We start from the raw sequence: 16,766 nt of genomic DNA on the forward strand, positions 1-16,766 counted from the left end.
TTTGAGTCATTTGAAGATGGGTGATGGCCTTATGGAATAGTAACCATGTGACTTCCTGTCTCCCAGAGTGATGATACAGACGCCACCACGGCCAACGAGGACGAGGGTCACCACCAGCAGCCCAACAACACCAGAGGTGCTGCTGCTGCCTCCTCCTCCTCCGCAGCCAAGAGCCCCAGAGACCTCACCCTCACAGACAAGGCCAGGTAGGAGACTCCCGCACGGAGCACTAACACATACACAGTAGAGGCCGTTGAACCATCATGTGTGTATGAACGTTCCTGCGTCTATTTATATATTGAGTGAGTGCATTCCTTTCATTTAAGCATGTGTGAATTACACAGCTGGTGATTCTGTTTGTGAATCTAAAATATGTTGTGTGTGTGTCTCAGGGAGAAGCTGTACGAGGAGAAGCTTCGTCAGCAGCAGCAGGAGTTGCAGCAGCTCCACGAGGAGCGCCAGCGGCTGATGGAGATCCAGGACAAAATCCAGGACCTACAGTGGGCCTGCCCCGACCTGCAGGTAACACACTGAGCACACATCGCCCTATTTCCTGATTGATTGTTTTGGTGTCAGAACTTCTTTCTGAACTTCTTCCTGGACTCTTTTTTTTAACCGTAGTGCCCTATATTGGGAATAGGGTGTTGAGACAGTCACTCTCTCACTCTCTATCACCTCCTCTCTCCTATCATTCTCTCTCTCTCATTCTACCTCTCCCTCCGCTCTTCTCCTCTCCAGTCGTCAGTGTCCAGCAGCACAGTGAGCCAGCAGGCCCTGATGAGGAAGCTCCCGGCTGCAACCTCCACCCCGGCCCCTCCCCCTGCGCCGGCTGCAGCCCCCAAAGCCAACGCTTCTCCTGCCGCCGCCGTGCTCAAACCCACAGCCCAGGCCGCTGCTAACGCCTCTGTCACCGACAACGAGGTGGGTTCTTTATTTTGATTTCATTGACAGGTTCACAAAACATCAAGGCTAGTACAAACTTAAAGTGATGGCTCGTGAAACACTTGTATCACCCGCTCAGTGCAAGGCTTTTCCTGAGAGTTAACTGGTAAGGGTTAGCGTGACCGAGTTAGCCATGGCTAGATGTCAGGGAGCTCTTATAGGAGTGTGTGGGTTATCATGCAGATGTAACCATGAAAATGACTCCGCTCATTTACCTTCATGGTTCCCAAGCAGCTGTGGTGTGAGATGCGGCGCCACCAGATCCTGCGGGAGGAACTGCGCCAGCGGAGGAAGCACCTGGAGTCCCTGATGGCCGAGCACCAGAGGAGGAGCGGCCTCAGCGACTCCCCCTACAGGATGGAGGACCCAGATGGACACGCCGCCGCCTCGCAGCCACTCAGCAGGGACGAGAGGTGAGAAAAGCGGTAGATTATTCACAAAGGCCCCCAAATCTACATCGGGGGTCAATTCTATGATGTGAACCGTCCTGAATGTTGCAGATAGAAATAGAATGATGCTTTTAGCCATCGTATGCTCTCATGTCTACATGAAGTGCCTAGGGGGATCGGTTTAGTCTCTGAGTGGGGCCTTAAACGACTTGTTACCCTCCTCAGGACCATGGCCACGTGGGGCGGCTCCACCACCTGTCAGCTGGATGAGGACGGCTACCCCTCTGAGATGGGCGCTGAGGAAGAAGAAGAGGAGGATGAAGAAGAGGAGGACGGAGCAGAGTCCAGCTCCAGTGATGACCTGCATCTCTACTCCACTAGGAAGCAGCGATCCTACAGCAACAGGAAGACACTGGGCAGGTCTGTGAAAGATGTATACAAGGATACCCATTGTTTTTGTATTAATTTTCGATTCAGGATAAAGATACAGGGCACAGTACTCTTAACCTCTAAAAGTCTAAGCCGTTGGGGTGGGAGGGAACAAGCTACATATGGAATTGTTTTAAGATGGTCAGACCATTTAGCTGTTTGATATAGAATTGTAGGACCCCTTTAGCTTTAAAAAAAATATATATATATATAAACTACCAGTCAAAAGCTTGGACACACCTACTCATTCAAGGGTTTTTCTTTATTTTTACCATTTTTGACATTGAAGAATAATAGTGAAGACAAACTGAAATAACACATGGAATCGTAGTAACCAAAAAAGTGTTAAACATTCAAAATATTGAACAAGAACAGCAAAGAGAAATGACAGTCCATCATTACTTTAAGACATGAAGGTCAGTCAATACTGAACATTTCCAGAACTTTGAAAGTTTCTTCAAGTGCAGTTGCAAAAACCATCAAGCGCTATGATGAAATTGGCTCTCATGAGGACCGCCACAGGAATGGAAGACCCAGAGTTACCTCTGCTGCGGAGGATAAGTTCATTAGAGTTACCAGCCTCTGAAATTGCAGGCCAAATAAATGCTTCAGAGTTCAAGTAACAGACACATCTCAACATCAACTGTTCAGAGGGGACAGTGTGAATCAGTAATTCATGGTCGAATTGCTGCAAAGAAACCACTACTAAAGGACACCAATAAGAAGAAGAGACCTGCTTGGGCCAAGAAACATGAGCAATGGACATTAGACCGGTAGAAAATTGTCCTTTGGCCTGTAGTCGAAATTTTAGATTTTTGGTTCAAACCGCCGTGTCTTTGTGAGAACCGATGTGGGTGAACGGATGTGTAGTTCCCACCGTAAAGCATGGAGGAGGTGGTGTTATGGTGTGTGGGTGCTTTGCTGGTGACACTGTCAGTGATTTATTTAGTATTCAAGGCACACTTAACCAGCATAGCTACCACAGCATTATGCAGTGATACGCCATCCCATCTGGTTTGGGCTTAGTGGGACTATAATTTGTTTTTCAACAGGACAATGACCCAACACACCTCCAGGCTGTGTAAGGGCTATTTGACCAAGAAGGAGAGTGATGGAGTGCCGCATCAGATGACCTGGCCTCCACAATCCCCCGACCTCAACCCAATTGAGATGGTTTGGGATGAGTCGGACGGCAGAGTGAAGGAAAAGCAGCCAACAAGTGATCAGCATATGTGGGAACTCCTTCAAGACTGTTGGAAAAGCATACCAAGTGAAGCTGGTTGAGAAAATGCCAAATGTGCAAAGCTGTTATCAAGGCAAACGGTGCCTATTTGAAGAATCGCAAATATAAAATATATTTTGATTTGTTTAGCACTTATTTGGTTACTACATGATTCCATATGTTATTTCATAGTTTTGATGACTTCACTATTATTCTACAATGTAAAAATAAAGAAAAACCCTTGAATGAGTAGGTGTGTCCGAACTTTTGACTGGTACTGTATATGTATTAGGAGATTTAAGAAAGCTCAGGAAATATTTTTGTTTTTTTGTACATATTTAACCCCTTATTTTTGTTGGCACTAAACTACCTCCATACTTCTAGTCGTTTGTATGGATTACTTTCAGACGAGCCCCGTGACACTTGTAGAGCAAAACGGAGAACACCATCGTGTTCGTGACAGTCTACTCTTTCCATAGAGTTGTAGTCGTTTTGTAGGCCAAACTGTTCCGACGCTACAGACGTTTTAGTGATGTCGGGATGTCTCATGGTCTGACACCGCTATAGCTCAGCCACCTTCCACCACAGATGCGGAAAGCCGACATTAGTGTAGGCGGTGGATTGAGACGCATCCTATTTAAAAAAAATGATATCTCTATCTTAAACTGACGGATTTTGATGGGGATGTTTTTTATCAAGGGTTCGTTAATATACTCTTAAGGATGAATCAATTGTAGTTATGAGGGGTTAGGGTTAACCTTAACCCAACTCCAGTCCTAGAGAGAAACTGGGTGTGCAGGCTTTTGATCCACCCCATAGGATTCTATTGATGTATGCTAACATACAGTATTCTACTGCCATTTACTTTATGTTCGTATTCTTATTTTTTACAATTTCCTATTGATGCATTGTCGAAGGAACTTGCAAGTAAACACTTCGTTGGACAATGTATACCATACGTAGCCCGTACATGAGAATAATAAAACTTGAATCCTGGCATCATGAAAGTTCTGGGGAAAAATTGGGTCATACATTCCCAGCAGCACCCACAACTCGTTGGACACCCAATAATACAAATATATCACTCTCCCCCTTCGTTCTCTTTCTCCAGCAAAGTTCTGAAGCCGCCCCAACAATTCGCATCCGAAGCTAGTGGCCGACCCTCTCCCCGTTCTCGAGCCAGAGCCAAACAACAAAAACAGTCCCAAGCCCACGGCGGCGTCAACATCGGGGGTGCGAGGCGCCAGGAGAACCTGCGCTGGGCAGCTGAGCTGTCCTTCCAGGAGGGTTCTGGCACTGGGTCTGGGTTGGCATCACGCCACTGGCAGGAGCAGGTGGGCACACTACAGAGGCAGCTGGACTTTAGCACCAGCATGTGTCAGACCCTACTGCAGGACCAGCAGGTTGGTATAGCAGTTGGCACACACTTCAGTCACCTCACACTAATATGTAGGCTTATCTCAAGCATTTGACATGGTTGAGGCGTGCCTGATTTAGCTTGTCAGGTATGAGGCCAGCTGGCATGAGGAGTTTGGTTCCATTGTACCTGACAAGCTAAGCTATATCAAGGGAACCTCACATGTCAACTTTTTGGAATGTATTGATTTTAACTTGTCTGGTATGAGGGGTGTACATGCTTTTTGGATTATTCCATTGTTTTCATTGTACCGTCCAAGCTAAAAAAAAATTTAAGTGCCCAAGTATTTCAAATATGGAATACATATCCGAACCAGGTCTGAATTCACCTTACCAAATGAGGTACTTGAGGTTAATTTAGCTTGCCTGGCATGAGGAGTTTGTTTCCATTTTACATGACCAGCTAATCCAAATAAAGTACACCAAGTATTTCAAATATTCGGAATATTATGTATTCGACCCTGGTCTGTTTCACCCAACCTACAGAAAAGGTAGCAGCAACCTAAGGCACACCGCCAAAGAATGTCTGTCATTTCTGCTCGCTTTCCTTACTGTTCAATGTCTATTACATTTCACTAAGGTTGAAAAAGTAAGTTAATAAAGAAAATGTATTACTCACGCTAGTCTTGTGTTAAGAGGTGCCTAAATGGATTTTCTCCACATAGTCATTGATATAGCATGGCGGCGGTGACACTTATTAACCTATAGGGCATGGTGTTGAGTTTATTCAGGGTGCGTCGTCCTGATGGAAATGCCAACGCTGCTATTCCTTTATAGAAATCAGCCGTTGGCTAGAGTTCCTATTTGACTGGGTGTCAGAACCTGTATGGGAAACCAACTGACTGACAGGTTCATGAATACCATTTTCTCTCCCCCCCCCCCCCCCCCCCCTTCTCCTTCCCTTCTCTCTCTCTATCTGTCTTTCAAACTCTTTCTTTCTCTATACACACTCTTTCTCCATCTCTTCCTCTCCCTGTCTCTCACTCTTTCCTTGTCACTACCCCCCCCCATCCATCCAGACGTTGTCCTACATGCTCCAGACCCTGCTGACAGGACCGTACAGCGCGCTGCCCAACAACCTGTCCTCCCCCCAGGTCCACCTGGTCATGCACCAGCTCAGCCAGTGTTACACACAGCTGGCCTGGCAGCAGAACAACGTCGAAAGGTAGAACGAACACAGACAGACAAAACAACAACTAGAAATGTGTATTCTATTGGTTTATTTACGTTCTAGTCATTTAGCAGACTTACAGTAGTGAGTGCATACTTTTTCGTACTGGTCCTCCATGGGAATCGAACCCACAACTCTGGCGTTGCAAGCGCGTTGCTCTACCAACTGACCCACACGGGACCCGTTTGACACAGATAATGTACGACAAACATTGCACCATATTTTAGCTATATACTGTAGTTAATTTCCATCTGAAATCCCCAGATACTGTATTAGTTTACTAATATGTTAATGTCACCGGCTCAATGTACTGCATGAGGGAAATGATCAGTGTCTGTTTTCAAGACCTTACAATTCAGTTTATGAACATGTATTCATTGCAGCTTTCGTTCGTTAGGTTCACACGCATGTCTACATTAGTGTATCGTTCTAAGTGCATAGTTATTTAACCATGATTGACTATCTGTAGTACACTGTATGTGAAAATGATATCCGGTTTAAACATGACTTGTGAATACATGAATGTGAATATTATTACGTTTTAACGCTGACTTGCCTGTATTTGTCCCGTTTGTCCCCAGACTGAAACTGGTGCTGAGCGACCTGCTCCGTCAACAACAACAACAACAACAACAACAACAGCCCTCGTCGTCGTCAGGTCAACAGGCCCAGAACCAGGGTTCCACGTCCCGGGACTCCGGCAGTGGCTGTCCCCCCCTCTCCCCCACCAGCCTCTTTCTCCCCTTCACCTCCTCCATGCCCCCCTCTGTCAACCAGACCCTCAACCTGCCCCCTGGCCTGGCCGGATTCTCGCCCCTCTCCTCCGGTACGACTTCCAACACCCCTTTTATAAATGCACCTTCCATCCAATCTTTATAGATCCTTCCTCCTTGATGTTATGACATACAGTTGCAGTCGGAAGTTTACATACACTTAGGTTGGAGGCATTAAAACTCGTTTTTCAACAACTCCACAAATTTCTTGTTAACAAACTATAGTTTTGGCAAGTTGGTTAGGACATCTGCTTTGTGCATGACACGAGTAATTCTTCCAACGATTGTTAACAGACAGATTATTTCACTTATAATTCACTATCACAATTCCAGTGGGTCAGAAGTTTACATACACTAAGTTGACTGTGCCTTTAAACAGCTTGGAAAATTCCAGAAAATGATGTCTTGGCTTTAGAAGCTTCTGATAGGCTAATTGACATCATTTGAGTCAATTGGAGGTGTACCTGTGAATGTATTTCAAGGCCTACCTTCAAACTCATTGCCTATTTGCTTGACATCATGGGAAAATCAAAAGAAATCAGCCAAGACCTCAGAAAAAATATTGTAGACCTCCACAAGTCTGGTTCATCATTGGGAGCAATTTCCAAACGCCTGAAGGTACCACGTCCATCTGTACAAACAATAGTACGCAAGTATAAACACCATGGGACCACGGAGCCGTAATACCGCTCAGGAAGGAGACGCGTTCTGTCTCCTAGAGATGAACATACTTTGGTGCGAAAAGTGCAAATAAATCCCAGAACAACAGCAAAGGACCTTGTGAAGATGCTGGAGTAAACAGGTAACAGTAAAACGAGTCCTATATCGACATAACCTGAAAGGCCGCTCAGCAAGGAAGAAGCCACTGCTCCAAAACCACCACAAAAAAGCCAGACTACGGTTTGCAACTGCACATGGGGACAAAGATTGTACTTTTTGGAGAAATGTCCTCTGGTCTGATGAAACAAAAATAGAACTGTTTGGCCATAATGACCATCGTTATGTTTGGAGGAAAAAGGGGGTGGCTTGCAAGCCGAAGAACACCATCCCAACCGTGAAGCATGGGGGTGGCAGCATCATTCTATGGGGGTGCTTTGCTGCAGGAGGGACTGGTGCACTTCACAAAATAGATGGCGGCATGAGGAAGGAAAATTATGTGGATATATTGAAGCAACATCTCAAGACATCAGTCGGGAAGTTAAAGCTTAGTCGCAAAGGGGTCTTCCACAATGACCCCAAGCATACTTCCAAAGTTGTGGCAAAACGGCTTAAGGACAACAAAGTCAAGGTATTGGAGTGGCCATCACAAAGCCCTGACCTCAATCCTATAGAACATTTGTGGGCAGAACTGAAAAAGCATGTGCGAGCAAGGAGGCCTAAATACCTGACTCCGTTACACCAGCTCTGTCAGGAGGAATGGGCCAAAATTCACCCAACTTATTGTGGGAAGCTTGTGGAAGGCTACCTGAAACATTTGACCCAAGTTAAACAATTTAAAGGCAATGCTACCAAATACTAATTGAGTGTATGTAAACTTCTGACCCACTGGGAATGTGATGAAAGAAATAAAAGCTGATATAAATAATTATCTCTACTATTATTCTGACATTTCACTTTCTTAAAATAAAGTGGTGATCCTAACTGACCTAAGACAGGGAATTTTTACTATGATTAAATGTCAGGAATTGTGAAACTGAGTTTAAATGTATTTGGCTAAGGTTGATATAAACTTCGACTTCAACTGTATCTCTATTGTATGAGTGAAAGTTCTCAAAGGAATGAAACATCCAAGAATGTGCACAGAGTATACCAAACATTAGGAACAACTTCCTAATATTGAGTTGCACCCCACCCCGTTTTGCCCTCAGAACAGCCTCAATTCATCGGGGCATGGACTCTACAAGGTGTCAAGTGTTCCACAGGAATGCTAGCCCATGTTGACTCCAATGCTTCCCACAGTTGTGTCAAGTTGGCTGGATGTCTTTTTGGGTGGTGGACCATTTTGATAAACATGGGAAACTGTTGAGCGTGGAAAACCCAGCGGTGATGCAGTTCTTGACACAAACCGGTGTGCCTGGCACCTACTACCATACCCCGTTCAACAGCACTTACATTTGTTGTCTTGTCCATTCATCCTCTGAATGGAACACATACAAAATCGATGTCTCAAGGCTTCAAAATCCTTCTTTAACCTGTCCTCATAGCTTTAACCTGGATTCACCTGATCAGTCTATGTCATGGAAAGAGCAGGAGTTCTTAATGTTTTGTATACTCAGTGTATAGTTAGTGTTCAAATAATGTCTCTTTCACTCATCACCTTGGACCAGTTCACTTCAGAGGTTCGCTTTGGAAATTGAGAAGCTCTGGCACATATGAGCGTGATTGAGGACTAGAGGGCATACTGGAATAGTAGGAAATTCCTGATTTGATAAGTTTGTAACCAAGTTGTTGTGTTTCCAGATCACAATATACGCAGGTTGACGCTTGTCATCAGTCTTGTCCTGGAGGCAGAACTGAGCGATTTCCCCTTAAGTTACCCAGCTGCAAAAAAAAAAAAAAAGGTCTATATGGTAAAACTCATTAACATAAAATGAGCTTTTTGGTCTTAATTTAAGGTTAGGATTAGGGTTAGGTTTAAAATCAGATTTGATGACTGTGGCTGTGCCAGCTAGTGACCACTCTGCAGAGCTGCCTCCAGAACAAGATTCATGACGGAAAAAACGCTAACCTGCACAATATACCTCAATATGTGTGCTCACATCACTTATTTTTCTCCTACACAGGGTTTAACTTCAACCCCCTGTTCCCTTCTGCTATGGGTGAGTTCCCTCACAGTGCTGGTAGCCAGGCCAGCCCAGACAACCAACAGCAGCTGGATCCCAACACCTCAGTCAAGACAGAGTACTTGAGCTTCCCCCCGCCCCTGCAACGCTCCCCACTCAACACTGTAGACAAAAGGTGTGTGTTAGTGATGGGAGAAAAAATCGATAGTTGCATATTGTGATATCATTTTTGGACGATATTGTATCGATATTATCAACGTTTGACTCCCAAGTATCGGTTTATAAAATCGATGTAGGTAGCGTTAGCTAGCGCTAATCGGCTGTACCTGTGCCAAAACTCCAATATTTTTCATCCTATAGCATGTTCTTCATCTTTTTAAATAGTGAGCCAATGTGTTTTCAGCACTTTCCCTGACTGATCAAAACTAGTTTTCTCATGCTCTGTCTCTCTGCAGCAGACTTATAGTGAGCTATATGTTTGGAACATCAAATCACAATAAAATCTTCGCAATACATGTAGAATCGTGCGAGTCGCAATACATATCGTATTGGCACCGAAGTATCGTGATAATATCGTATCGTGATGTCCCTGGCAATTCCCAGCCCTAGTGTGTGTGTGTGCGAAGAATGAAAGGCACACTTCATTACTACTTAGTTCTCTATTACTCACACATACAAATTTCTTCCTTCATTAGTCCAACCGTCGTTCTGTCTGTATCCGTCCCACCAGGCCCCAGAGGCAGAATGAAGGAAGCAGCAGTCGTGGCCATGAATCTGGCTGGCTCAACGTCTCCCAGCCTCCAGCTCCTATCACCGAATCCCCCTCCCCTTTACCCCATAGTGGGGCTAACAACACCCGGCCCCAGGCCTTCGACCAGGCCTCCCAGGAGAGCTTTAGCAGCATGCCGGACCCCGCTGACCCCACCACCGTCACCAAGACCTTCAGGGCAGGACGCAAGGCCTCTGCCCAGGCCAGCCTGGCCTCCCGCGACAAGACGCCCAACTCCAAGAGGAGGACCCGGCGGGCCAAGGGACACCACAAGAACACGGGTACGGGGACAGGGGATACAGTGTAGGGACATGTAGTGATTTATATTGAGCGCTTTTTCTCTAGTACTTGACATTTCCTTCCTCTCCGGCAGCTCAGTTAGGAAGGCCGGGAGGTAACTCGCTCCAACCACCACCACTGTGTAGCACCTGCCTGTTTATATATTTAAAACATCATAAGAATAGAGATTTGAGGACCTCCAAATATTTAGGAGACTCAAGCTGAAACAGTATTGCTCAAGGCTACAATCTATCCAAAAGACAAATGCACGAATAGGGTCTTTTTTTAAACATACGATGTGTGTAAATGTTTATTTGCGTATCTCACACTTTCTCCCCTCTATTCGTTTTGAATGTCTACTTTCTCTTTCCTTGCTTGTGTATTCCAAGGAGTGGAGAGTGACAGCGTGTCTAGCACGGCCGACTTTGTCCAGGAGAGGGCGCCGCAGCCCCATCGCCAGCGGGACCAAAACCAGAACCAGAGCCTGCTGGACAAACTGACCCAGGAGAAACTGGACAGCAAGACCAAGACTGGCAACAAGCCCAACGACCTCTCCTCCGGTACAAAACCTTAACCTCATCACACCACACCTTGTCCACTCGCATCTTCAGTTTCATTATTATTATTTGAGTTGAATCTTGGTTTAATTGGTTTCATGTCCTCACCTTTTTGTAACGTGACCACGTTTTACTTTTCGTTTGTTTATTTATGTCGTCACTTTTTTGATTTTCCTCACAGCCTATGCTTGGAGAACACCTTTCCTCTCTAACAGAATTGCATGCACTGAAGCGCCAGGTAAACTCACCCCTAGCACACAGCTAAGCACCAGCTAACACTGATTGTCACTGATTTAAGTTTTGGGTATTTTTTCACAACTTTTGTGTAATATCGGTCATCCAAGCACCTTATGCATGTAATACAGTTAATCTTTTAACGTACTCAAACTAGGTCCCAACCTTTGTAACCTTGGAGTCTCTAGCTTTAGCTAATTAACTTGGCTAACAATTTAGTAATATGCTTGGCATTTTAATTGGCTTTAAAACCATTAAAACAATTAAACTGCTTTTTAGAAACATAACCTGAATTTATTACAGTACTATCCAATATGGTTTAATATATCCAGTATCATTGCCTTAAATAAAACTACATTGCTCTTAGAGAACTACTAGGTATGCAGGCTTTTGCTCCAACTCTACTAACACCTCTGATTCAGCTAATCAAGGTCCTAATGAAGATTTGGGTATGTTTCAGCAGGGCTGGAGCTAAAGCCTACACCGCCACCTCTGCAATACTGTATGGAAACCTGAGATGTATCCCCAATAGACTGCCACATATGACTGCTTCTTATACCCGTGAGAACATCTTCTTGAGTGTCTGCCTTGTGTTTCACACCTCCAGATGCCAGCAGTGACTTCTCCCTGTTTGAGGCTTTGAGGGAGACCATCTACTCGGAGGTTGCCACACTCATCTCCCAGAACGAATCGCGGCCCCACTTCCTCATCGAGCTCTTCCACGAGCTGCAGCTGCTCAACACAGACTATCTGCGCCAGAGGGCACTCTACTCCCTACAGGTAAACATCTCCGAACAATGATCTAGTGCTGATCCAAGATCAGCTCTCCTACTATGAGACTGTAAATAGTATTTCATACAATCTATGGGTAAACCTCATCGGAATGGATACAAGCCACAAGGAGCTGCTGAAAAAGACCTGAGGGGTCAAATGTTGTCGAGGAATCACGTAGGAGCATAGACTGCAGTGTGCAGAGTATGTTTTTCATCATTTACAGCTCATGCTTGTAACCTTGTTCCTTGCTGTTGGATTCCCATGTTTGACCATGTCTCTCTGCCGTTGACCTCCAGGACATAGTGACCAGGCACCTGACGGAGAAGAGTGCGGCCGAGGACCAGGCCTCCTCCCTGGGCCCCGTGGCCTGGGCAGCCGGCTCCCAGTCAGAGCTCACCCCCAGCGAGAGCCTGGCCACCAGCGACGGGGTGAGACAGACGGATATATATATACACACACACACACACACACACACACACACACCTGCCGCCTCATTAAATCACTTGGCTGTCATATCACCCACTCCCTCCTTTCTCTTCTCAAACTTTCCCCATCTCTCTCACTCTCGCTCTTTTCTCTAGCTCTCTCGCTCCCATATCTCATTCCCGACACCTCTCACTTTCTCTCAACATCTCTCGCTCTCTCTAGGCATATATCTTAAACACTCTGCCCATCTCTCTCTCTTGCTTGCTCTCTTGCTTTCTCTCTAGCTCTCTTGCTTTCGCTCTTTTCTCTCTCTCTCATATCCATCTTAAACACTCCGTCCATCTCTTTTTCTCTCTCTCCATACCTCCTTTGTTCTCCGCCCCCCTCTCTCGTCTTTGAAATCCAGTCTTCCAGTTGTCAGTAAGGCTGTGCCTTGCGGCCCATCCGTCAGTCTGAGCGAAGCGTTGCGGTTGCTGCCTGCTGGACAGATTAGATGAATGGCTGTGCAGGTCTTTGTTCTAGCCCAGGTACCCGGAGGTTTCGCTAATTAGAACCGTCCTTTTTGTCTTTGTATATCACTCCTTTGTTGCCCAGTGATGGATGAGACACCCGATTTCCCCATGTTAGGAGAAAAGGATAGAAGGGCAGATGCGCTGCCAATTGTTGTTAGTCTATTGCATCCCTTGCTAATTTAACGAGATAGAACAGACGCGAAATCCATCAAGGGAGTTTAGCAGAGGTGTCTCTGCGACGAATCAACGTTTTTTGTCGTCGTCCCCCCCTCCCCGTTCGAGACAATGAAGGATGAATGGGTTCTCTTTTTGAAAATGTCTTTTTTTCTCTTCTCCCTAAATTGTGTTTGTTAGCCCTCCATGGGTGAGTGGTGTGTAACTGAATTCTATTTTTACCTCTGTCTCTCAGGACGTGTCAGAGAAGAACATCCGGGTCATCAAGCATCACGACCCGAGTAAGAGGCGGAACGATGCAGAATCGGTGGACAACGAGAGCACCCTGTCCACCACCTCCAACCTGGAGCCGTTCGCTAACGACGACTTAGGTAAAAAATATAAAATACAAATGCATACAATGCTCTAATCCACAGCACATTAGGTCAAAAGAGAACTTCAGCTTGTGGCAACTTAACTTGAGTTTATTATCCCTCATTGCTCTTCTAATATCCTTCTCTTGCGTTCTCTCGCTCTCTCTCCCTCCTCTCTCCTGCCCCTTGCTGTGCTGTGCTGCCAGGTAACACAGTGATCCACTTAGACAAGGCTCTAGCCAGGATGAGGGAGTACGAGCGCATGAAGCTCAAGGCTGAGTTTAGCCCCAACACAACCGCTGCTACTGCCTCTGAGGCCTCTGCTAACTCCTCTGCTAGTGCTGCTCAACTGCTGGAAGGTACATCTCTCGCTCTCCACATCTCTCTCTCTCTCTCTACCTCTACCTCTCTACCTCTCTCTCTCTCTACATCTGTCTACATCTCTCGCTCTCTACATCGCTCTCTACATCTATCTCTCTATCTCTCTCATCTATCGCTCTCTCGCGCTCTCGACATCTCTCCATCGCGCTCTCGACATCTCTCCATCTCGATCTCGCTCTCCATCTCTCGCTCTCCATCTCTCGCTCTCCATCTCTCGCTCTCGCTCTATATCTCTAGCTCTCGCTCTACATCTCTAGCTCTCGCTCTACATCTCTCGCTCTCGCTCTACATCTCTCGCTCTCTACATCTCTCGCTCTCTACATCTATCGCTCTCTACATCTATCGCTCGCTCTCTACATCTCTACATCTATCGCTCGCTCTCTATCTCTCTCTACATCTCTCGTGCTCTCTCTACATCTCTCTCTCGCTCTACAGAAATGATAGAAATGCATAACGCTTGCTCCCCAAAGCCATGTGCCTCGTCCCACTCTCCGGTCTGAGGGTGTGAGCACTCCCACACACGTGTTTCCAAGTGCAAGGCACTTTGGCTGTCTGCGATCTCATGTAGAGCCCTTGAAGTGTCCCCTCACGCTCGTAGTAAAGAAAAATGGGACGTGGCAATGGTGTGTTGAGCTGTTTAGATTTCTCTTGATGCCAGCTTAAAAAACACACACCTCAGATGGGAGATGTGCTAATAAATGTGTGTGTGTGTGTGTGTGTAAAGGTGCGGGAGTCTGGTCAGGTGATGTCCACTGTCCCCAGATCGACACCCAGCAGCTGGACAGACAGATTAAAGCCATCATGACCGAAGTCATCCCCTTCCTCAAGGTAGGAACCCAGGAAGCACCTTAATACTCTATAGTGGTCTCCTTCCCTTTCGTCTCCTCTCCTTCATTTATACTAGGGGTGGTCAATCCTCATCCTGGAAAGCTACTGGTCTGGATGTGCAGGCTTTTGTTCCAGACTTATTCTACATTTGGAGTGAGATAACATAAGACTATTGTGATGTATGTTTTGTGTGACTTGAGCAATGATTCACATAATGTTCTAAGAACAGACATTTTCACTCTTGGAATGAAACGCTTGGCAGTGGAATAGCCCTTGTTTCTGCCTTAGCCAACTTGTTGATGTCCCAACAAACAATTTGGCAAAGCTAGCATGATTTGAATCCAACAACAGTCATGTACCCAGGCTAGCAATATTGAATGTTGTTAAAGTCAAAGAACTGAGAGCGGTTGTTTTTGTTCTTGTGGTCTGTCAGGAGCACATGGACGAGGTGTGTTCCTACCAGCTGCTGACGTCGGTGCGGCGCATGGTGCTCACCCTCACCCAGCAGAACGACGAGAGCAAGGAGTTTGTCCGCTTCTTCCACCGACAGCTGGGAGGCATACTGCAGGTATGATAAGCATTATGATATTGTTTCAAATGTAGGGAGGGGTTTTCCCCCACTGTGACTCAAACCTCAGATTAGTTTCTTTTGGTAGAATAAGAGCTGAAAACGTCCACCCAAACAAGTTAACAAAGTGCAGACTAACATAAGAATATATATCCAGAAATATTGGTTCAGCCATTTTAAAATGCGTAGTATCAGCAAAGATTTTTTATAACTAAACCAAGATAGACCCACAGCCTGTCGTTTCCAATGGGAACAAATGAGCCATAGTGGGCAGAACAAGCAAGTAGGGGGGCAGAGCCAAGCACGAGCTAGCGAGATCCTATTGGTTCAGCCATAAAAAAATAAAAAATAAAAAAATAGTATCAGTGTGCAGCTTTTTCGATTTTCTCAACACCTATTCTGTCTATTATCTAGTGCTGTTTTAGCTTATCATTATTATCAAAATGGAGCCCTAAGTTTCTCTCCCTCCCCCTCAGGACTCTCTGAGTAAGTTTGCAGGACGTACTCTAAAGGACTGTGGCGAGGACCTGCTGGTGGAGATCTCTGAGATCCTGTTTAATGAGCTGGCCTTCTTCAGACTCATGCAGGATCTGGACAGCAACAGCATCAGTACTGCTACTATAACTAACTCCCAGGCCAGGCACAAGAACAGGAGACAACCACCTAATAACCAAGTCAAGCAGGAACACAGGAATAATGAGGTAGGTGGAGGGGAAGGAGTCTGGGGAGGGTGGGTGTGTGTGTGTGTGTGTGTCATTCGATCTATAATGAAATGAGGGAATCCATTTCAAGACTGGTAAACATTTGTCTACTTTCAGGAGAACAAGTCGCCGGAGGTCGAGAAGGCCTTTTCCCCAGCATATCTCGATGAAGACAAAGTGAGGAAATCAACATTCAACATCTGATTTTTCTAGTGTGGTTTCAAGCCAGATCTGTCTCTTTTTAGACTACACATTGTGTAGTCCAGGGGTGTCAAACTCAGAATGTGTTATTTCCTCAGCGTCAAAATCAGCAAAAATATTCCAGCGTTTTTTGTTTTTTTTTACGCTCCCTGACTGTCTAGCTTTCATTTCAGTGATTATTAGCAAGCTGGACACTGTATGAATGTAGGTCCATTTGTATAATTTCTACACAGTTTCAATTTGGTTTAGTCATTTTAAAGTATATTGAGTAAATGTTCTACCCCAAGAAATTGTCTAAAGAAAATTCTAATTTGACACCCCTGGTGTAGTCTAAAGGTTGGAAGGATAGTGTAAATGTCTTTAACTGTTTACATCTCCCTCTGTGTGTAAATGTCTTAAATAACTGTTTACATCTCCCTCTGTGTATAAATGTCTTAAATAACTGTTTACATCTCCCTCTGTGTGTAAATGTCTTAAATAACTGTTTACATCTCCCTCTGTGTGACAGGATGAAGATGAGACAGAGCAGAAAGAGACCGAGAGGGAGCGGCACGGAGGAGAGAGGAAGGACAGCAGGAGCAGCGAGGCCTCCGAGGTGGAGGTGGAGGAGGAGGAGGAAGAGGAGGATGGAGAGGGACTGCCACTCTCTATTAGTGAGTGAATACTACAATGCGAGAAGCCTCAATTAGCATAAAAGCTACTCTGTAAAGTGAGTTCAACCACAGCGAACCTTGCTAGTGACCGTAGCTACTAGAGGAAGCTTGTGAACGAGTGTTCTGCAGGTTAACAATGGAGGATTTGTTGTGAATTTTTATTGTCGTGGCTTTACAAGTGCCGCCTACCTATTTCCAACCAAGTAAACTCCTACTACTACTAGGATTATG

At 45.5% G+C, this 16,766-nt stretch overlaps 1 protein-coding gene across 5 annotated transcripts in view; it reads left to right on the forward strand.

The window, feature by feature from the left end:
* LOC311112056 (pericentriolar material 1 protein-like) overlaps positions 1–16,766 on the forward strand; it is a 36,520-nt gene that overhangs the window by 15,310 nt on the left and 4,444 nt on the right. Inside the window, exons 14-34 of one of the 5 annotated variants that reach the window (XM_084155034.1) lie at positions 67–206; positions 393–522; positions 739–921; positions 1,174–1,355; positions 1,557–1,751; positions 4,094–4,385; positions 5,418–5,563; positions 6,151–6,395; positions 9,126–9,300; positions 9,856–10,175; positions 10,563–10,733; positions 10,912–10,968; positions 11,572–11,744; positions 12,035–12,166; positions 13,086–13,221; positions 13,410–13,562; positions 14,309–14,412; positions 14,846–14,980; positions 15,457–15,681; positions 15,799–15,858; positions 16,391–16,535. In XM_084155034.1, coding sequence (XP_084011160.1) covers positions 67–206; positions 393–522; positions 739–921; positions 1,174–1,355; positions 1,557–1,751; positions 4,094–4,385; positions 5,418–5,563; positions 6,151–6,395; positions 9,126–9,300; positions 9,856–10,175; positions 10,563–10,733; positions 10,912–10,968; positions 11,572–11,744; positions 12,035–12,166; positions 13,086–13,221; positions 13,410–13,562; positions 14,309–14,412; positions 14,846–14,980; positions 15,457–15,681; positions 15,799–15,858; positions 16,391–16,535 — 3,499 coding nt within the window. The remainder of the gene's footprint in view (positions 1–66; positions 207–392; positions 523–738; positions 922–1,173; positions 1,356–1,556; positions 1,752–4,093; positions 4,386–5,417; positions 5,564–6,150; positions 6,396–9,125; positions 9,301–9,855; positions 10,176–10,562; positions 10,734–10,911; positions 10,969–11,571; positions 11,745–12,034; positions 12,167–13,085; positions 13,222–13,409; positions 13,563–14,308; positions 14,413–14,845; positions 14,981–15,456; positions 15,682–15,798; positions 15,859–16,390; positions 16,536–16,766) is intronic. The other 4 variants (XM_084155035.1, XM_084155036.1, XM_084155037.1 and 1 more) reach the window with 4 other exon arrangements.

The sequence above is a fragment of the Coregonus lavaretus genome, assembly GCF_964263955.1.
Source record: "Coregonus lavaretus genome assembly, chromosome: 38".
Classification (NCBI taxonomy): Eukaryota; Metazoa; Chordata; class Actinopteri; order Salmoniformes; family Salmonidae; genus Coregonus; species Coregonus lavaretus.